Source organism: Coregonus clupeaformis, unplaced genomic scaffold (assembly GCF_020615455.1).
Source record: "Coregonus clupeaformis isolate EN_2021a unplaced genomic scaffold, ASM2061545v1 scaf0098, whole genome shotgun sequence".
Classification (NCBI taxonomy): domain Eukaryota; kingdom Metazoa; phylum Chordata; class Actinopteri; order Salmoniformes; family Salmonidae; genus Coregonus; species Coregonus clupeaformis.
The window spans coordinates 618,077-635,496 of record NW_025533553.1 but is presented as its reverse complement, the minus strand read 5'-3'; the positions used below and the strand labels follow the sequence as shown (position 1 = coordinate 635,496).

General features: G+C 43.3%; 1 protein-coding gene across 1 annotated transcript; it reads left to right on the top strand.

The window, feature by feature from the left end:
• Window positions 1-10,531: 10,531 nt before the first annotated feature.
• LOC121584611 (serine/threonine-protein phosphatase 2A catalytic subunit beta isoform) lies at window positions 10,532-14,494 on the top strand. Its single transcript, XM_041900598.2, has 7 exons — window positions 10,532-10,965; window positions 11,390-11,599; window positions 11,729-11,902; window positions 12,066-12,155; window positions 12,259-12,420; window positions 13,082-13,200; window positions 13,334-14,494. Exons 1-7 carry the CDS (start codon window positions 10,864-10,866, stop codon window positions 13,404-13,406), a joined length of 930 nt encoding a protein of 309 aa, XP_041756532.1. The 5' UTR covers window positions 10,532-10,863; the 3' UTR covers window positions 13,407-14,494.
• The last annotated feature ends 2,926 nt before the right edge of the window (window positions 14,495-17,420 follow it).

Here is a 17,420-nt window from a genome sequence, read left to right as displayed (position 1 = left end):
TTGAATGACTACCTCATCTCTGTACCCCACACACAATTATCTGTAAGGTCCCTAAGTCAAGGAGTGAATTTCAAACAAAGACTCAGCCACAAAGACCAGGGAGGTTTTGTAATGCCTCGCAAAGGGCACCTATTGGTGGATGGGTAAAACATTTAAAAGCCACTATTTATTGTTGAACTCAGAGGGTTTTGTCTGGCTAATAGCCTACATACAGTGAGGGAAACAAGTATTTGATCCCCTGCTGATTTTGTACGTTTGCCCACTGACAAAGAAATGATCAGTCTATAATTTTAATTTTAGTTTTATTCGAACAGTGAGAGACAGAATAACAACAACAAAAATCCAGAAAAACGCATGTCAAAAATGTTATGAATTGATTTGCATTTTAATGAGGGAAATAAGTATTTGACCCCCTCTCAATCAGAAAGATTTCTGGCTCCCAGGTTTCTTTTATACAGGTAACGAGCTGAGATTAGGAGCACACTCTTAAAGAGAGTGTTCCTAATCTCAGCTTGTTACCTGTATAAAATACACCTGTCCACAGAAGCAATCAATCAATCAGATTCCAAACTCTCCACCATTGCCAAGACCAAAGAGCTCTCCAAGGATGTCAGGAACAAGATTGTAGACCTACACAAGGCTGGAATGGGCTACAAGACCATCGCCAAGCAGCTTGGTGAGAAGGTGACAACAGTTGGTGCGATTATTCGCAAATGGAAGAAACACAAAAGTACTGTCTATCTCCCTCGGCCTGGGGCTCCATGCAAGATCTCACCTCGTGGAGTTGCAATGATCATGAGAACGGTGAGGAATCAGCCCAGAACTACACGGGAGGATCTTGTCAATGATCTCAAGGCAGCTGGGACCATAGTCACCAAGAAAACAATTGGTAACACACTACGCCGTGAAGGACTGAAATCCTGCAGCGCCCGCAATGTCCCCCTGCTCAAGAAAGCACATATACAGGCCGTCTGAAGTTTGCCAATGAACATCTGAATGATTCAGAGGAGAACAGGGTGAAAGTGTTGTGGTCAGATGAGACCAAAATCGAGCTCTTTGGCATCAACTCAACTCGCCGTGTTTGGAGGAGGAGGAATGCTGCCTATGACCCCAAGAACACCATCCCCACCGTCAAACATGGAGGTGGAAACATTATGCTATGGGGATATTTTTCTGCTAAGGGGACAGGACAACTTCACCGCATCAAAGGGACGATTGACGGGGCCATGTACCGTCAAATCTTGGATGAGAACCTCCTTCCCTCAGCCAGGGCATTGAAAATGGGTAGTGGATGGGTATTCCAGCATGACAATGACCCAAAACACACGGCCAAGGCAACAAAGGAGTGGCTCAAGAAGAAGCACATTAAGGTCCTGGAGTGGCCTAGCAAGTCTCCAGACCTTAATCCCATAGAAAATCTGTGGAGGGAGCTGAAGGTTCGAGTTGCCAAACGTCAGCTTCGAAACCTTAATGACTTGGAGAAGATCTGCAAAGAGGAGTGGAACAAAATCCCTCCTGAGATGTGTGCAAACCTGGTGGCCAACTACAACAAACGTCTGACCACTGTGATTGCCAACAAGGGTTTTGCCAACATGTACTAAGTCATGTTTTGCAGAGGGGTCAAATACTTATTTCCCTCATTAAAATGCAAATCAATTTATAACATTTTTGACATGCGTTTTTCTGGATTTTTTTGTTGTTATTCTGTCTCTCACTGCTCAAATAAACCTACCACTAAAAATATAGACTGATCATGTCTTTGTCAGTGGGCAAACGTACAAAATCAGCAGGGGATCAAATACTTTTTTCCCTCACTGTAAATGGGCTGCAATATTCAAGGTAAATTAAATCAAATTAAATGCAACTTGAGAGACTCCCATGGTCTCCTGAAGTCCTCCTTACTGCTTCTCTCTCTGTGTCTGTGAATCTCTTTTTCTCTTTCTTTCTCTTAGATAAAAATCTCTGTCTGTGCTTGTTTCTCTCTTTTTTCTATATAGAGGCCTATAGTAGCTACAGTATGCGTCGCCTATCATTTTTGTGTGCAAATGTTTTCACCACGGCCTGTAGGTTGCGGGCCCGACTGTTTTCTATACTGAATATTGCCAATAGTCCGGGTAGCCATTTGGTTAGCTGTTCAGGAGTCTTATGGCTTGGGGGTAGAAGCTGTTAAGAAGCCTTTTGGACCTAAACTTGGCGCTCCGGTACGGCTTGCTGTGCGGTAGCAGAGAGAACAGTCTATGACTAGGGTGGCTGGAGCTGGTATAGAGGTCCTGGATGGCAGGAAGCTTGGCTCCAGTGATTTACTGGGCCGTACGCACTACACTCTGTAGTGCCTTGCGGTCTGAGGCCGAGCAGTTGCCATACCAGGCAGTGATGCAACCAGTCAGGATGCTCTCGATGGTGCAGCTGTAGAACTTTGTGAGGATCTGAGGACCCATGCCAAATCTTTTCAGTCTCCTGAGGGGGAGTAGGCATTGTCGTGCCCTCTTCACAACTGTCTTGGTGTGTTTGGACCATGACAGTTCGTTGGGGATGTGGAGAGCAAGGAATTTGAAGCTCTCAACCTGCTCCACTACAGCCCCGTCGATGAGAATGGGGGCGTGCTCAGCCCTCCTTTTCCTCTAGTCCACGATCATCTCCTTTGTCTTGATCACGTTGACGGAGAGGTTGTTATCCTGGCACCACACTGCCACGTCTCTGATCTCCTCCCTATAGGCTGTCTCATCATTGTCGGTGACACTGTTTTGTCGTCAGCAAACTTAATGATGGTGTTGGAGTCGTGCTTGGCCATGCATTCATGGGTGAACAGGGAGTACAGGAGGGGACTGCGTACGCATGCCTGAGGGGCCCCTGTGTTGAGGATCAGCGTGGCAGATGTGTTGTTACCTACCCTTACCACCTGGGGTGGCCCGTCAGGAAGACCAGGATCCAGTTGCAGAGGGAGGTGTTTATTCCCAGGGTCCTTAGCTTAGTGATGAGCTTTAAGGGAACTATGGTGTTGAACGCTGAGCTGTCGTCAATTAATAGCATTCTCACGTAGGTGTTCCTTTTGTCCAGGTGGGAAAGGGCAGTGTGGAGTGCAATAGAGATTGCGTCATCTGTAGATCTCTTGGGCGGTATGCAAATTGGAGTGGGTCTAGGGTTTCTGGGATAATGGTGTTGATGTGAGCCATGAACAGCCTTTCAAAGCACTTCATGGCAACAAACGTGAGTGCTACGTGTCGGTAGTCATTTAGGAAGGTTACCTTGGTGTTCTTGGCCACAGGGACTATGGTGGTCGGCTTGAAACATGTTGGTATTACAGAATCGGTCAGGGACAGGTTGAAAATGTCAGTGAAGACACTTGCCAGTTGGCCAGCGCATGCTCGGAGTATACGTCCTGGTAATCCGTCTGGCCCTGTGGCCTTGTAAATGTTGACCTGTTTAAAGGTCTTACTCACATCGGCTACGGAGAGTGTGATCACACAGTCGTCCGGAACAGCTGGTGCTCTCATGCATGCTTCAGTGTTGCTTGCCTCGAAGCGCGCACAGAAGTCATTTAGCTCGTCTGGTAGGCTCGTGTCACTGGGCAGCGGGATTTCTTATAAGCGTCCGGGATAGAGTCCCGCTTCTTGAAAGCGACAGCTCTACCCTTTAGGTCAGTGCGGATGTTGCATGTAATCCATGGCTTCTGGTTGGGGTACGTACGGTCACTGTGGGGACGACGTCATCGATGCACTTATTGATGAAGACAGTGCCTGATGTGGTGTTCTCCTCAATGCCATCGGAAGAATCCCGGAACATATTCCAGTCTGTGCTAGCAAAACAGTCCTGTAGCTTAGCATCTGCGTCATCTGACCACTTCTTTATTGACTGAGTCACTGGTGCTTCCTGCTTTAGTTTTTGCTTGTAAGCAGGAATCAGGAGGATAGAGTTATGGTCAGATTTGCCAAATGGAGGGTGAGAGAGAGCTTTGGACACGTCTCTGTGTGTGGAGTAAAGGTGGTCTAGAGTTTTTTTTCCTCTGGTTGCACATGTAACATGCTGGTAGAAATTAGGTAAAACAGGTTTAAGTTTCCCTGCATTAAAGTCCCCGGCCACTAGGGTGAGCATTTTCTTGTTTGCTTATGGCCTTATACAGCTCGTTGAGTGCGGTCTTAGTGCCAGCATCGGTTTGTGGTGGTAAATAGACAGCTACGAAAAATATAGATGAAAACTCTCTTGGTAAATAGTGTGGTCTACAGCTCATCATGAGATACTCTACCTCAGGTGAGCAAAATCTAGAGAGTTCATTAATATTAGATTTTGTGCACCAGCTGTTATTGACAAATAGACACAGACCGCCACCCCTTATCTTACCGGAGGCAGCTGTTCGATCTTGCCGATGCACGGAAAACCCAGCCAGCTGTATGTTATCCATGTCGTCGTTCAGCCACGACTCTGTGAAACATAAGCTATTTCAGTTTTTAGTGTCCCGTTGGTAGGATAGTTTCGATCAGAGCTCATCCAGTTTATTATCCAATGATTGCACGTTGGCTAATAGGACTGATGGTAGAGGCGGGTTACCCACTCACCGTCGGATTCTTACAAGGCACCCCGACCTACGACCCCTATATCTCCATCTCTTCTTCATGTGAATGACGGGGATTTGGGCCTTGTCTGGTGTCTGAAGTAAATCCTTCACATCCGACTCGTTAAAGAAAATATCTTCGTCCAGTACGAGGTGAGTAATCGCTGTTCTGATATCCAGAAGCTATTTTCAGTCATAAGAGAAGGTGGAGAAACATTATGTACAAAATAAGTTACCAATAACGTGAAATAACACACACACAATAACACAATTGGTTAGGAGCCCGTAAAACGGCAGCCATCTCCTCCGGCGCCATTATCTACGAACAAAATCAAAACGCTTTTTTTCTTCAAGCCCTCAAGACCTCTTTCCGTCACGTGTTGAGGCCGGCAATTAAGGAGAATGAGAGGCTCAATTAAAGATGTTGCAGAACTGCTGTATTTGAAGCGCCATAGCCCAATCTCCCTGATGTTGCTACGGCAATCAATCTGTTTTTACCATACCTGTAACTGTTGCTTCTGCGGAGAGATCGTTTTCTAAACAAAAATCCATGAAGAACTACCTATGAAGCATTAGGATCTTGTTCTGATATGCACTTTTGAACATCTGAGTAAGCTCCACACATTGCACTGGTGCCGTCGTAGCCTTGACCACAACATTTGTTCAACGATATCCCCTTACTTTCAATCAGTTTAATTTGTTATTTTTCAAGAAGTTGGGGACACAACAAAGTTGAGGACAGAACAGTTTATTTGACACAAGACTGAATCCATAAAAATAAATAAAGTCGCACACGCTAATTATGCTCCCAAACATTTAATGGGTATAGCAACCAACGTTTCGGCATGCAGTGCCTTCTGCGTGGTTGCTATAGTGGTTGCTATTAGTGTGCGACTTTCTTTTTATAGTTTACTCTCCATTAGTCAGCACCTCTACAAAACATTTTTGGGTGTGCGTCAACTTATGCCATTTACAAGACTGAATCCAAAACATTACACTGTTGACTTTATACAGTGCATTCCGAAAGTATTCAGACCCCTTGAATTGTCCACATTTTGTTAAATTACAGCCTTATTCTAAAATTGATTAAATCATGTTTTCCCCTCATCAATCTACACACAATACCCCATATTGACAAAGCAAAAACTGGTTTTAAAATGTATACAAAATAAATACAAATGAAATATCAAATTTACATAAGTATTTAGACCCTTTACTCAGTACTTTGTTGAAGCACCTTAGGCAGCGATTACAGCCTAGTCTTCTTGGGTATGATGCTACAAGCTTGGCACACCTATATTTGGGGAGTTTCTCCCATTCTTCTCTGCAGATCCTCTCAAGCTCTGTCAGGTTGGATGGGGAGCATCGCTGCACAGTTATTTTCAGGTCTCTCCAGAGTTGTTCAGTCGGGTTCAAGTCTGGGCTCTGGCTGGGCCACTCAAGGACATTCATAGACTTGTCCCAAAGCCACTCCTGCGTTGTCTTGGCTGTGTGCTTAGGGATGTTGTCCTGTTGGAAGGTAAACCTTCGCCCCAGCCTGTGGTGCTGAGCGCTCTGGAGCAGGTTTTCATCAAGAATCTCTCTATACATTGCTCCGTTCCTCTTTTCCTCTGTCCTGACTAGTCTCCCAGTCCCTGCAGCTGAAAAACATCCCCACAGCATGATGCTGCCACCACCATGCTTCACCGTAGGGATGGTGCCAGGTTTCCTCCAGACGTGACACTTGGCATTCAGGCCAAAGAGTTCAGTCTTGGTTTCATGAGACCAGAGAATCTTGTTTCTCATGGTCTGAGAGTCCTTTAGGTGCCTTTTGGCAAACTCAAAGCGGGCTGTCATGTGCCTTTTACTGAGGAGTGGCTTCCGTCTGGCCACTCTACCATAAAGGCCTGATTGGTGGAGTGCTGCAGAGATGGTTGTCCTTCTGGAAGGTTCTCCCATCTCCACAGAGGAACTCTGGAGCTCTGTCAGATTGACCATCGGGTTCTTGGTCACCTCCTTAACCAACACCCTTCTCCCCCGATTGCTCAGTTTGGCCGGGCGGCTAGCTCTAGGAAGAGTCTTGTTGGTTAGAAACTTCTTCCATTTAAGAATGATGGAGGCCACTGTGTTCTTGGAGACCTTCAATGCTGCAGACATTTGTTGGTACCCTTCCCCAGATCTGTGCCTCGACACAATCCTGTCTCGGAGCTCTACGGACAATTCCTTCGACCTCATGGCTTGGTTTTTGCGCTGACATGCACTGTCAACTGTGGGACCTTATATAGACAGGTGTGTGCCTTTCCAAATCATGTCCAATCAATAGAATTTACCACAGGTGGACTCCAATCACGCAGATAGAAACATCTCAAGGATGATCAATGGAAACAGGATACACCTGAGCTCAATTTCGAGTGAATACTTATGTAAATAAGTTATTTATGTTTTTTATTTTGTATACATTTGCAAAAAAATCTAAAAACCTGTTTTTGCTTCGTCATTATGGGGTATTGTGTGTACATTGATGAGGGAAAACAATAGTTTCCGAATGCACTGTATGTATTTTACATTTACTGTACTTTTCGCCGCATTTGTTGTTAACGAAATCTGAAAATACTCTAGGTGCAACATAAGACAAAAAAATGACAAGGGTTTGAGTGAGAGGAGTAACTGGTGTATCCAAGTGGCCAAACACCTCTCCAAAGTGTTCAGTTTCTAAGTAATTTCAATGCACTTTTATGACTCAAAGAAAAGTCTTCAACTGTAAGGTGCTTTTTTGAGCTCTCCTATGTGTGCCGTTGGAACATAACCCTGCATCCCCGGCATCCCCGGCATCACATAATTACTGTTTGTTTATGCAATCTTAAAACGGCCCATTATAAATCGCGATCTGGGTCAGGTGGGCATCATTTGAAAGATTGTTCTATTGCCAACATGACTAGCTAAGTAATAAAATACGATCTGTAAATTGTAAAGTATTTTGTCTGTAATATATTTTTTCATTTAATGTCGGACCCCAGTAAGACTAGCTGTCGCCATTGGCGTCGGCTAATGGGGATCCTAATAAATCAAATCAAAAAATCTATATCTTACAGTGCTAGGTTTTCACAAGGCAATTCAGAGAAACAGATCGTAATTTTTGGTGCGCATAGAAAGGAGTCATGAGTGCATTCAGGTGCGTGTTCCGCACAAATTTTCTTAACATTAGACAAACATAGGCTAATTCTGTTCAGAACAACCCAGGGTATGACACATGTCATCTTGTAACTGTACATCAAACATAGTGATCATAAACATTGACACTGTATATGACATGAGTTTTATGATATGGAAATGTTAAGTGCATATTTGGACTCATGGGTGTTTGGTTTGCTTGTATGACATTAAATTATTTATTATAATCTCATCTTTAAAAATACACGAGTCCTCTTAAATAACAGCATTTCCCTCACTCAGACACATTTTTTTGTGCAAAAATTGCCCAATTAGTGGGTGGGATGGGGGCAACTTCTTGTCGTTGTCACGATCGTCGGATACAGAGGACCAATGCGCAGCGTTATTTGCGAACATGCTTTTATTTATGATTACACGAACAAAATCAAGACGTGACGTCCAAAGGTGCAAAACACAAACCTACACAGGAACAAGATCCCACAAACACTGTGGGAAAACCACCTGACTAAATATGGTTCCCAATCAGAGACAACCAGCAACAGCTGATACTCGTTGCCTCTGATTGAGAACCACTCTGGCCAACATAGATATACAAAAACTAGACTAGATACAACGAGCACAAAACATAAACTCTACACACCCTGGCTCAACTTAAAAGAGTCCCTAGAGCCAGGGCGTGACAGTCGTGTGCGATGCTCAAGTTCAGACGGGCTGTCAGTCAAAACCCATACAGTGTTTCGAAGCGCAGAGCATGAGCTCTGATGTCATTTATAGCAATATAGTTACTAGCTACTGTGGTCCAATTTAGGCACTTGCCCAAATCTGCAATTTTCCACCCGTATACGGCTACGAGTGTAAAGGACTACCACTCTTCAAGCTCTTAAACCAGTTATAACTTTCTCTTCTCTGCACCAATCAGAACTTCTCTTCTCCAGTTCTACAACCAATCATAGCTCACCTTCCCAGCTCTGCAGTGGTCTGAAGCGAACCTCACTCACACACAGAACATCCATGCCATCCACCTACACCTAGAGACAGGAAGGTCAATATACCAGAGAGACTGTACACTCACTGACTCTATGTGTGTGTGTGTCCTACCTTGATTCCAGGAATATAGTCTCCTCTCTTGAAGTACTCAGCGCTAGCAGAGGACTTCTCTACAGACGTCTCCATGCCTAACTTGTTCTCACAGATGAAGATACACGGCAGCTTCCACAGGGTCGCCATGTAGAAAGACTCCAAGATCTGGCCCTGATTGGATAAGAGGAGGAAAGGGAAAGTCAGTTGTACAACTGAATGCATTCAACTGAAATGTGTCTTCCACATTTAACCCAACCCCTCTGAATCAGAGAGGTGCGGAGGGCTGCCTTAATCTACATCCACGTCGACGATGATGACTTTAATATAACCGTTAGATAGACAGAAGAAGTCTCACCTGGTTGACTTCTCCATCTCTGTACAGGATCACAGATACCTGGTTGTTGGCCTTGTGGTTAGAGTGTCAGCCCTGCGTCTGGAAGGTTGGGGGTTCGATCCCCGGTTGAGTCATACCAAAGACAAAAAAAATGGGATGTAATTCCTCAGCTTGGCACTCATAGGCTCCTGCCCCTATTGGCTGTTCTGGCTCGGACAAGGCTTACTTGTTCAAAGATTATTTACTGACTGGCTAGGGTGTGTGTGACCGTGTGTTACACTATATATACAAAAGTATGTGGACACCCCTTCAAAATAGTGGATTTGGCTTTTTCAGCCACACCCGTTGCTGACAGGTGTATAAAATCGAGCACACAGCCATGCAATCTCCATAGACAAACACTGGCAGTAGAATGGCCTTACTGAAGATCTCAGTGACTTTCAACGTGGCACAGTCATAGGATGCCACCCTTTCCAACAAGTCAGTTTGTAAAGTTTCTGCCCTGCTAGAGCTTCCCCGGTCAACTGTAAGTGCTGTTATTGTGAAGTGGAAACGTCCACAAATTGATAGTACCAATCCCAGATTTTAAAATAGCTTTACACATCATCATAACCACCTACACAAATTCTGTAAACCCGTGTTTTATTGTGACTCTGTAAATGAGTCACAATAGTTGGATAGTCTGCTGACAATTTCTTCACACAAAAGGGGTGTGTTTCGGCACGGCACAGCTTCAGTGATCTGTGCCCAACTTTAGTACGATAACATGCTGCTGAGTGAGGGATGTAACCATTATCACTATACGCACATATCAAAGCACTGTCAGAATACCTTAGTATTTCATAAGTTTAACTTGTAGCGAATATAAAATACAGTCTAATTAGCTACAACTTCATCTAATTAGCTACAGTTGAAACCGGTTTATAAGTTATAGCGTACATCAGCTGACTAACTGGAACTGGCTAGCAACTACTACAGCATCCTGGCATTTGTTATGCTAGCTTGAAAGCTTGTGACTTGAACTCTTCGGGAATGTTCAATGTCAATAGCAATTAGATAGCTAGTTTCTAACATAACAGCTTCCTAGTTATCTGTAGCTATCCGATTATGTTTAAAATTGGGTAGGTAGTGTGTTATTGAACATGTTGAGAATTACCGACATTGTCTAAATCTATTCTGATTGCAGCTTTCTTCTTCGTTGGTAAAAAGACATGTAATTAAAAGAAACGGCCAAGGACCAATGGCGAGCATCAATGGGTGTAACTTGACATCAAGAAATGCCCATTTCAGAAAACGCCCCGAATTGCGGTCTGCAATTACACTCTTCTCGTTTATTGCCCTGTGAGTGTGATTAGTCTCTTTCACCACAAGGTGGCTCGTGTGTAATAAATGGTGTCATAAAAACACTCCCTTAATACCCCGTATGTTATTGTTGTAGGCCAGCTAGTTACAGCGCTTCGTCGCCCGTCAGATTCTGCCGCACCGAGGGATTTTAATCCACTCTGATTCCCCTCAATTAATACTCTGTTCGCCTGTTTACGAGACACTTTGGTTTTATATATTTTACAATGATTAGAAAGTAGATAGTTAGGTCATTAGTTCTGAATTTTAGAGTCATCACTTTGGCGGGACAGGAGCAGCTAACAATAGTCATTCTACACTAACGGTAGCTAGCTAGCTAACGTTAGCTAGTCAACCTAGCTAATATATTTTTTGGTAGATCAAGACGTCGATTGATATCACGGCTGTCATGGAAGACAAATCTTTTACGAAGGAATTAGACCAATGGATCGAACAACTAAATGAGTGCAAACAACTTACTGAGAATCAAGTCAGGAGTCTCTGTGAGAAGGTAACTAAACCCAATTTGTTAGATTAGAGCTGAAATTATTGTTCGAGATTAGTTGGCTAGTTTAACGTTAGCTAACAATAGATAGCTAGCATAGCCAACTAACAGTAGTAGCCAGCTAGCTAGCTTCAAAGCATTCTTGGTAACGATTTAGCTAGCTAACTCGCGTTAGCTAGGTTAGCGTGATTTGGGCCTAACCATTCAGCTAGCCAAACTGAAGCCTACATAGAATGACTAAACGATCCAGATGATTAACACCAAGATGACTAACGACAGCTAACGTACTTATTCAAGACGCCCTTCAAACCAATCAATATTTCTGGCTGCGCAAAGCTAATGTTAGCTATCTGATGAAACGATTTCACTGGTAGGACAGGGCTTTTTGTTAATGATCTAGCTAAATGTACATATTGTCATTTTTTTTCAGGCCAAGGAAATCCTCACCAAGGAATCAAATGTGCAAAAAGTGCGATGTCCAGTCACAGTTTGCGGGGATGTTCATGGGCAGTTCCATGACCTCATGGAACTCTTCAAGATTGGGGGGAAATCTCCTGACACCAACTACCTGTTCATGGGGGATTACGTGGATAGAGGCTACTACTCAGTGGAAACAGTCACTCTTCTCGTCACATTAAAGGTATGCTTTTCACAAAAACTTGCTAACTCACTTTGGTCCACCAAGTTATTATTATGATAATAATGCAATGTTGCTCAAGTAGCTAAGACCTGCATACGATGACAGATGACTTTTGGTGAAATGTTACAGGTCCGGTACCAAGAACGAATCACAATTCTGCGAGGAAACCACGAAAGCAGGCAAATCACACAGGTGTATGGCTTCTATGACGAGTGCTTGAGGAAATACGGCAATGCCAACGTGTGGAAATCCTTCACAGACCTGTTTGACTATCTCCCACTAACTGCACTTGTAGATGAACAGGTATTTTTGGTTTGATTTTCCCTGTTAAACCTGTATTGTATTTGTTCAGTTTCAACAACTCTATATTTGAAAAGTCAATGTTTAATGGAAGTGAGTATGTTCTATTTAAATCCTCCACACTAACTGCTAATTTCTAATCCAAACTGTACTTATATATTGCCAGATCTTCTGCCTACATGGAGGCCTCTCTCCTTCAATAGACACTCTTGATCACATACGGGCTCTGGACCGCTTGCAGGAGGTCCCACACGAGGTAGATATATCCTGTTGCACAGAGAGCATAGGTGTCATTCTAAATGTTAGGCAGAGAGTCTTTCATGTAGCATCAACACTAACTGTGTTCCTTTTTATTTTAGGGTCCAATGTGTGACCTTCTGTGGTCAGACCCAGATGACCGCGGTGGCTGGGGCATCTCCCCAAGAGGTGCTGGCTACACCTTTGGTCAAGACATCTCTGAAACCTTCAACCATGCCAACGGGCTCACCCTTGTGTCCCGTGCCCACCAGTTGGTTATGGAGGTAAAATGTAGTTTGTTCATCTGCTTTTAATTTTTTTAAATCAAAGTTGTATAATACTGAGTCAGTATTCACAATTTCCCCACCTTGGGGGGAAAACACAGGAGTTCTCAGACTGCCAGCAAAAAAGCACCCATTTATATGTTGCTTATGAGTGCATTTTGCACTACTTTGGGATTATGATTGGTTTGTAAGGCTCCTATGAATGTCCTGCGTAATGTTTGTCATCGCAAATCAACTGCATTATACTTCAACCAGAAAGGTTATTTTGCTACAGTCTGCCAATAAGCTTTAGCATTCTAGCTAACAACTGCTGCATTCAAAATAGGTATTTTGCAACGATGACAACCAAATATTATCTTAGCGACCATTCAAGCAATAATCAAAACATTGTAAGCGTATGACAACCCAAAAAAGTATTTGTTTAGAAGTAATGAATCTGCACATATAGGCTAAATTTAATGGGCGCAGATGGCGAACGGCCTTTGTTTTCCCCACGGTGGCCATTGTACTTGTTTATGACGTGAATAGCGACTTGAAAGTATTGCTTTGTCATTGTTATTACCAGGGATGTTTGGAGACCTCCACATCGTTAGGATTGGATATTATACGAGGGTGCAAACAATACCTTACACGACTGGCTTTCTTAATTGTTTTTCTTCAGGGATACAACTGGGGCCATGACAAAAACGTTGTCACCATTTTCAGTGCACCAAACTACTGCTATCGCTGTGGCAACCAGGCAGCCATCATGGAGCTGGATGATACTCTCAAATATTCTTTGTAAGTATGAGAATTTCTAGTGACTTTCCTACTGTTCAAATTGGGTAGATCAGTCATCCAATGTGTCTGGTTTTCTGTTGCTCAACCCTTCTGGGCAATCATCTGACCGTACATTTTCCTCAATCCCCTTCAGCCTACAGTTCGACCCGGCTCCTCGGCGCGGAGAGCCTCATGTGACTAGACGCACCCCTGACTACTTCTTGTAAATGTTTGAAGCCATCCTTCAAGTACTCCACATCTAGATTTGAATATACTGTACAAGAGGGGTTTAATAAATGCATTCTACGGAATATAATGGTATAGGAGACCTACAAAATAAGAGAGCAAGATCCCCTCTGCAGTTTAGAAAATGCTGTCATAATGCTGTGCTGATAAACATTTACAATACATGTTTAAAAAATGTAGTTTGTTTGTTTTAATACATGTTTAAAGTGAATGAAATATGAAAGTACCAACATGGACCAAAATGTGCCATAAAATCTTTTAAGACATGTAAAACTTGACATTTTTTAGAACTGCAGTAGAATACTATTTGACCGACGTAGCTACAGATTGTACGCAAGATGATGTGATATAACCAAATATATTTTTGTTGTCCATTATAGGAAGCCCCATACAAACCGACGCCATAGACTTTTCAACTAACCTGTTCTTTCTACACTTTATTCATTCTCGGTTCGGTGCAAAAAAATGTGTTTATATGAATGTCCGTTTCCAGTTGGTTCTACAAAAACCAGCAAACGCAAAGATATTAAATTCATGTTTTGTACCACGTGAAATGGTTCCTCACCATCTTAACTGCCGCATATCTAGCATTTCCCAGCACCTTTGCAGGAACTAGTTGTTTCTACAGTGTGACCAAAACAAAGCTCTACACACATGCAAGAGGCATCTCACTTGACATAAAATATGAATTTAATATCTTTCTGAATTTTCTATAGTTTTTGTAGAACCACCTGCAACTGGAAACAGACTTTTTAAGAATTTTTTTTAGCCTAATCGAGAACGAAGAAAGTATCGTGAAGAACAGGTTAGTTGAAAAATCTATGGGCCGGTTTGTATTGGGATTTACCGTAATGGACACATTATCTGTACACCAGATAATGTGACATCTGTAGCTACTCAAAATGACTATGGTATTAAGACATTTTTATTTGCTAGATTATAAATTAGATTCCTAAAAGTAATTAAACAGTCATTTAGCTTCTTAGGCCAAGTGGCATTCAAAAAGATGACTTGCGCTGCTGAACATCTCCGCAACCTTATAATTTGAATAAAGATAATGAACACACGATTTAACGGTCCTCGTTATTATTGACAGTTATCACTGTGGTCAGCTTTACAGTTGACTGTTTCAGTCAGTAATGAGGCTGGAATAAGGGTACTTGAGGGCTTTTTACACTACTGAGCCACACTGAGCTGGGGTAAGTTTCCCAAATGATGAAAAGGACAATGTGAAATGAAAATATTGCCTGATTCACACTGAGGCTGACAAACTACTGTGCTGGCCCTATGTTGTTAACTATCAGGTCACCACACTGCTTTTTGGCCATACCCCTTTCTTCATTTGGCGCAATCGAGGATTGTAGGATTTGGCTTTGCTATACGCTTGATTATAATTACCAATCAAGTGCCTCTGGCAAAAGTGGAAATAGAAAAGCCACTAGCAAGCCCTGAGCACAGTTGTGGGAAAATGTCATATCAGACTAGCCCAGCTTGGTTTGGCACAGTTTGCAGGTTTTTGCACCCGCCTGTGGTTCCGGCGGGTCTGATTAGCAGAATACACTATACATATTCATAGAAGCAGTTGTCTTATATTAGGTCTGGAACAAATTAACGCAGTAGGGCTCTCCAGGAGGAGGATTTGATTATGGATTTCTCAGTCAAGTCACTAGCTGGAGGCTGAGCCCCTAGACACTGATCAAATCAAATTTTATTTGTCACGTGCCGAATACAACAGGTGTAGACCTTACCGTGAAATGCTTACTTATAAGCCCTTAACCAACAATGCAGTTTTAAGAGAAATGTGTTAAATAAAAAATACATCATAAAAAAAAGTATTAAAGAGCAGCAGTAAAATAATGGTAGCAAGGCTATATACAAGGGGTACCCGTACAGAGTCAATGTGCGGGGGCACCGGTTAGTCGATGTAATATGTACATGTAGGTAGAGTTGAATAGTGACGATGAATAGATAATAAACAGAGTAGAAGCAGCGTAAAGAGGGTGGGGGGGAACAATGCAAATAGTCTGGGTAGCCATTTGATTAGCTGTTCAGGAGTCTTATGGCTGTTAAAAAGCCTTTTGGACCTAGACTTGGAGCTCCGGTACCGCTTGCCGTGCGGTAGCAGAGAGAACAGTCTATGACTAGGGTGGCTGGAGTCTTTGACAATTTTTAGGGCCTTCCTCTGACACCGCCTGGTACAGTGAGGGAAAAAAAGTATTTGATCCCCTGCTGCTTTTGTACGTTTGCCCACTGACAAAGACATGATCAGTCTATAATTTTAATGGTAGGTTTATTTGAACAGTGAGAAACAGAATAACAACAAAAAAATCCAGAAAAACGCATGTCAAAAATTTTATAAATTGATTTGCATTTTAATGAGGGAAATAAGTATTTGACCCCTCTGCAAAATATGACTTAGTACTTGGTGGCAAAACCCTTGTTGGCAATCACAGAGGTCAGACGTTTCTTGTAGTTGGCCACCAGGTTTGCACACATCTCAGGAGGGATTTAGTCCCACTCCTCTTTGCAGATCTTCTCCAAGTCATTAAGGTTTCGAGCCTGACGTTTGGCAACTCGAACCTTCAGCTCCCTCCACAGATTTTCTATGGGATTACGGTCTGGAGACTGGCTAGGCCACTCCAGGACCTTAATGTGCTTCTTCTTGAGCCACTCCTTTGTTGCCTTGGCTGTGTGTTTTGGGTCATTATCATGCTAGAATACCAATCCACGACCCATTTTCAATGCCCTGGCTGAGGAAGAAGGTTCTCACCCAAGATTTGACGGTACATGGCCCCGTCCATCGTCCCTTTGATGTGGTGAAGTTGTCCTGTCCCCTTAGCAGAAAAACACCCCCAAAGCATAATGTTTCCACCTCCATGTTTGACGGTGGGGATGGTGTTCTTGGGGTCATAGGCAGCATTCCTCCTCCTCCAAACACGGCGAGTTGAGTTGATGCCAAAGAGCTCCATTTTGGTCTCATCTGACCACAACACTTTCATCCAGTTCTCCTCTGAATCATTCAGATGTTCATTGGCAAACTTCAGATGGCCCTGTATATGTGCTTTCTTGAGCAGGGGGACCTTGCGGGCGCTGCAGGATTTCAGTCCTTCACGGCATAGTGTGTTACCAATTGTTTTCTTGGTGACTATGGTCCCAGCTGCCTTGAGATCATTGACAAGATCCTCCCGTGTAGTTCTGGGATGATTCCTCACCGTTCTCATGATCATTGCAACTCCACGAGGTGAGATCTTGCATGGAGCCCCAGGCCGAGGGAGATTGACAGTTATTTTGTGTTTCTTCCATTTGCAAATAATCGCACCAACTGTTGTCACCTTCTCACCAAGCTGCTTGGCGATGGTCTTGTAGCCCATTCCAGCCTTGTGTAGGTCTACAATATTGTCCCTGACATCCTTGGAGAGCTCTTTGGTCTTGGCCATGGTGGAGAGTTTGGAATCTGATTGATTGATTGCTTCTTTGGACAGGTGTCTTTTATACAGGTACCAAACTGAGATTAGGAGCATTCCCTTTAAGAGTGTGCTCCTAATCTCAGCTCGTTACATGTATAAAAGACACCTGGGAGCCAGAAATCTTTCTAATTGAGAGGGGGTCAAATACTTATTTCCCTCATTAAAATGCAAATCAATTTATAACATTTTTGACATGCGTTTTTCTGGATTTTTTTGTTGTTATTCTGTCTCTCACTGTTCAAATAAACCTACCATTTACTGGGCCGTACGCACTACCCTCTGTAGTGCCTTGCGGTCGGAGGCCGAGCAGTTGCCATACCAGGCGGTGATGCAACCAGTCAGGATGCTCTCGGTGGTGCAGCTGTAGAACTTTTTGAGGATCTGAGGACCCATGCCAAATCTTTTCAGTCTCCTGAGGGGGAATAGGCTTTGTTGTGCCCTCTTCACGACTGTCTTGGTGTGTTTGGACCATGATAGTTTGTTGGTGATGTGGACACCAAAGAACTTGAAGATCTCAACCTGTTCCAC